The sequence below is a fragment of the Trachymyrmex septentrionalis genome, unplaced genomic scaffold, assembly GCF_001594115.1.
Source record: "Trachymyrmex septentrionalis isolate Tsep2-gDNA-1 unplaced genomic scaffold, Tsep1.0 scaffold196, whole genome shotgun sequence".
Taxonomy (NCBI): Eukaryota; Metazoa; Arthropoda; class Insecta; order Hymenoptera; family Formicidae; genus Trachymyrmex; species Trachymyrmex septentrionalis.
The window spans coordinates 814,022-816,027 of record NW_017305135.1 but is presented as its reverse complement, the minus strand read 5'-3'; the positions used below and the strand labels follow the sequence as shown (position 1 = coordinate 816,027).

General features: G+C 28.1%; 1 protein-coding gene across 3 annotated transcripts in view; it reads left to right on the top strand.

The window, feature by feature from the left end:
- Nucleotides 1–344, top strand: part of LOC108747228 (complexin) — a 125,852-nt gene extending 125,508 nt beyond the window's left edge. For all 3 annotated transcript variants that reach the window (XM_018484584.1, XM_018484585.1, XM_018484586.1), the window contains one exon: nt 255–344. In XM_018484584.1, coding sequence (XP_018340086.1) covers nt 255–328 — 74 coding nt within the window. In that variant the 3' untranslated portion in view covers nt 329–344. The remainder of the gene's footprint in view (nt 1–254) is intronic.
- Nucleotides 345–2,006: the final 1,662 nt, after the last annotated feature.

Sequence of the window (2,006 nt, the reverse complement as noted above, 5' to 3'; positions counted from 1 at the left end):
TTTAAACAAGCAATGTTAAACATGGATTTTTAAATATCTATTAGGATAATTGTATAACAGACATATTTTCTTTTCTTTTATACTCTTTTTCTTTCTTTTTTTATAATATCTTATATTTTACTTTACAAAAAATTTTCATTGTCAATTATAAATTTTCATAAATTTTGCATATTTTTTTCTAATTAGTCTTTTGTTCAGAATGTTATTGTTGATATTTTATAATATTAAATACATTTTCATTTTGATTGTTTCAGAACTGAGAAATACGATAGAAACGCAAGTGAACGAGATCAAATCGCAAATTGAAAGTAAGTGCAGCCTCCAATGAGCCTATTGCATCGCGCGGTTCACGAGAAAGATGACAACGATATTATTATATGTCGTCATCGGACTCGTGTCCGCCCTGCTGCCTATAGGAGTAAAGGAGAAAAGGGTAGCGGAAGAGATAACGAAGCAACGAGAAAAAGGAAAACTGATACGTAGAGCCAACATTGGAATGCCATCGTCGTGTCGATCAATCGGAGCAGTCGATTGGTCAGTCGTTGCTTAAAACAAAGTGAACGACGAGAATGAGCCAGAAGATATATTTCAAGGATTTTTAAAGCATTCCTGAAGGATTTTTCATTGTATCGTCATACATTTAGATGCAACTTCAAAAATTGAAAAGATCCTGTCGAGGATTTATCCTACATGAGATTTTTCAAATTAGAAATTAAAAAAAAATATCTTTTATGCAAAGAAACGTAATCGGATTATCTATAAAAAAAAAAAATGAATGATATGAAATATCGAAAATTGTAAATTCATGCAAGTTATAAGAAATTAAAAAATCGAAAACTGAGAAAAGATGCGATTTTTTATTAAAATCTGATAACACACAAGAAATTGATATTGATAACTGGAATTAAAATGTTCTTAATTGAACATATAAAACTAAATTTAATTAAAAAAAAAAAATTTTTAATAAATTTAAAAATTCAACTATATCGGTGCTGGTAATTTATTGGTAATTCCAATAAACCATCCATTAGGAGAGAATCCCATAACGATAAAAATAAAACTCAAAATAAATAATATTATAAATATTTCAACAAAAATATTAATTAAATAAACAATGGAGCATATTGTTATATTTATATAATAAATGGAAACAATCGGAGAACAAAAAAATCAACAGAATAAAGAATAAAATTGAAAGATGCTTCTTGAGAAAATATAAAGACCGATTCTCTCGATTTCTATACAACCAGATATAAATTTTAGTTTAGAATTTATGAATTTGGAAGAAATTCTCGACAGATATCCTGAAGCTTTTCAGCGCAAAACGAAGAAATCCAGACATTGACGATATTGAAGAAAAATAAAATTAATTACCAAAATATCGACACAATAATCTTAAAGAGAAGTATGAAAGATAGACACAATTAGTATATGTTTTTAGAAAGAATGGAGATCAAGTAATTAAATATCGCGGAGAAGAATTAGAAATCCAGAAGTCTAATCTCATTTCATTCGGAAGTAAACAAATGAAAGAACATGTGTAAAAACTAAAAGGAGAGATGACTGAAATATTGTCGATCGTCGATGGTGTTTGTGAAGGGAAATTTTAGGAAGTAAAAACAACGTAGACGACGATGAAGACAAAAAAGAAAAGAGAGAGAATGCTGACTCGACCAGAGTGTGATTTTTTTATGTAATTGTTGCAGTTAAAACGAAGTGTGAAGTGATGTTGTGTTTTATATAGGATAATTAGGTGTTCTGTAGAATGTGTTTAGCTGTAGTATAGTTTACAAATCAATTATCTGGTATGACGAGTGAAGTATCCAATTGTGGATACTGAGTTATTTTCTATTTATATAGTTCGTCTAGGTATTATCTATAGTTATATAAAGAATTTTTGGCGCAATTTGGTGATTTAAAAATCAACTGTTGATTATTAGAGGAAACTAACGATTCATTCTTTAATTATTACTAGTATTAATGATTTATTTATTTTGATATTTTGT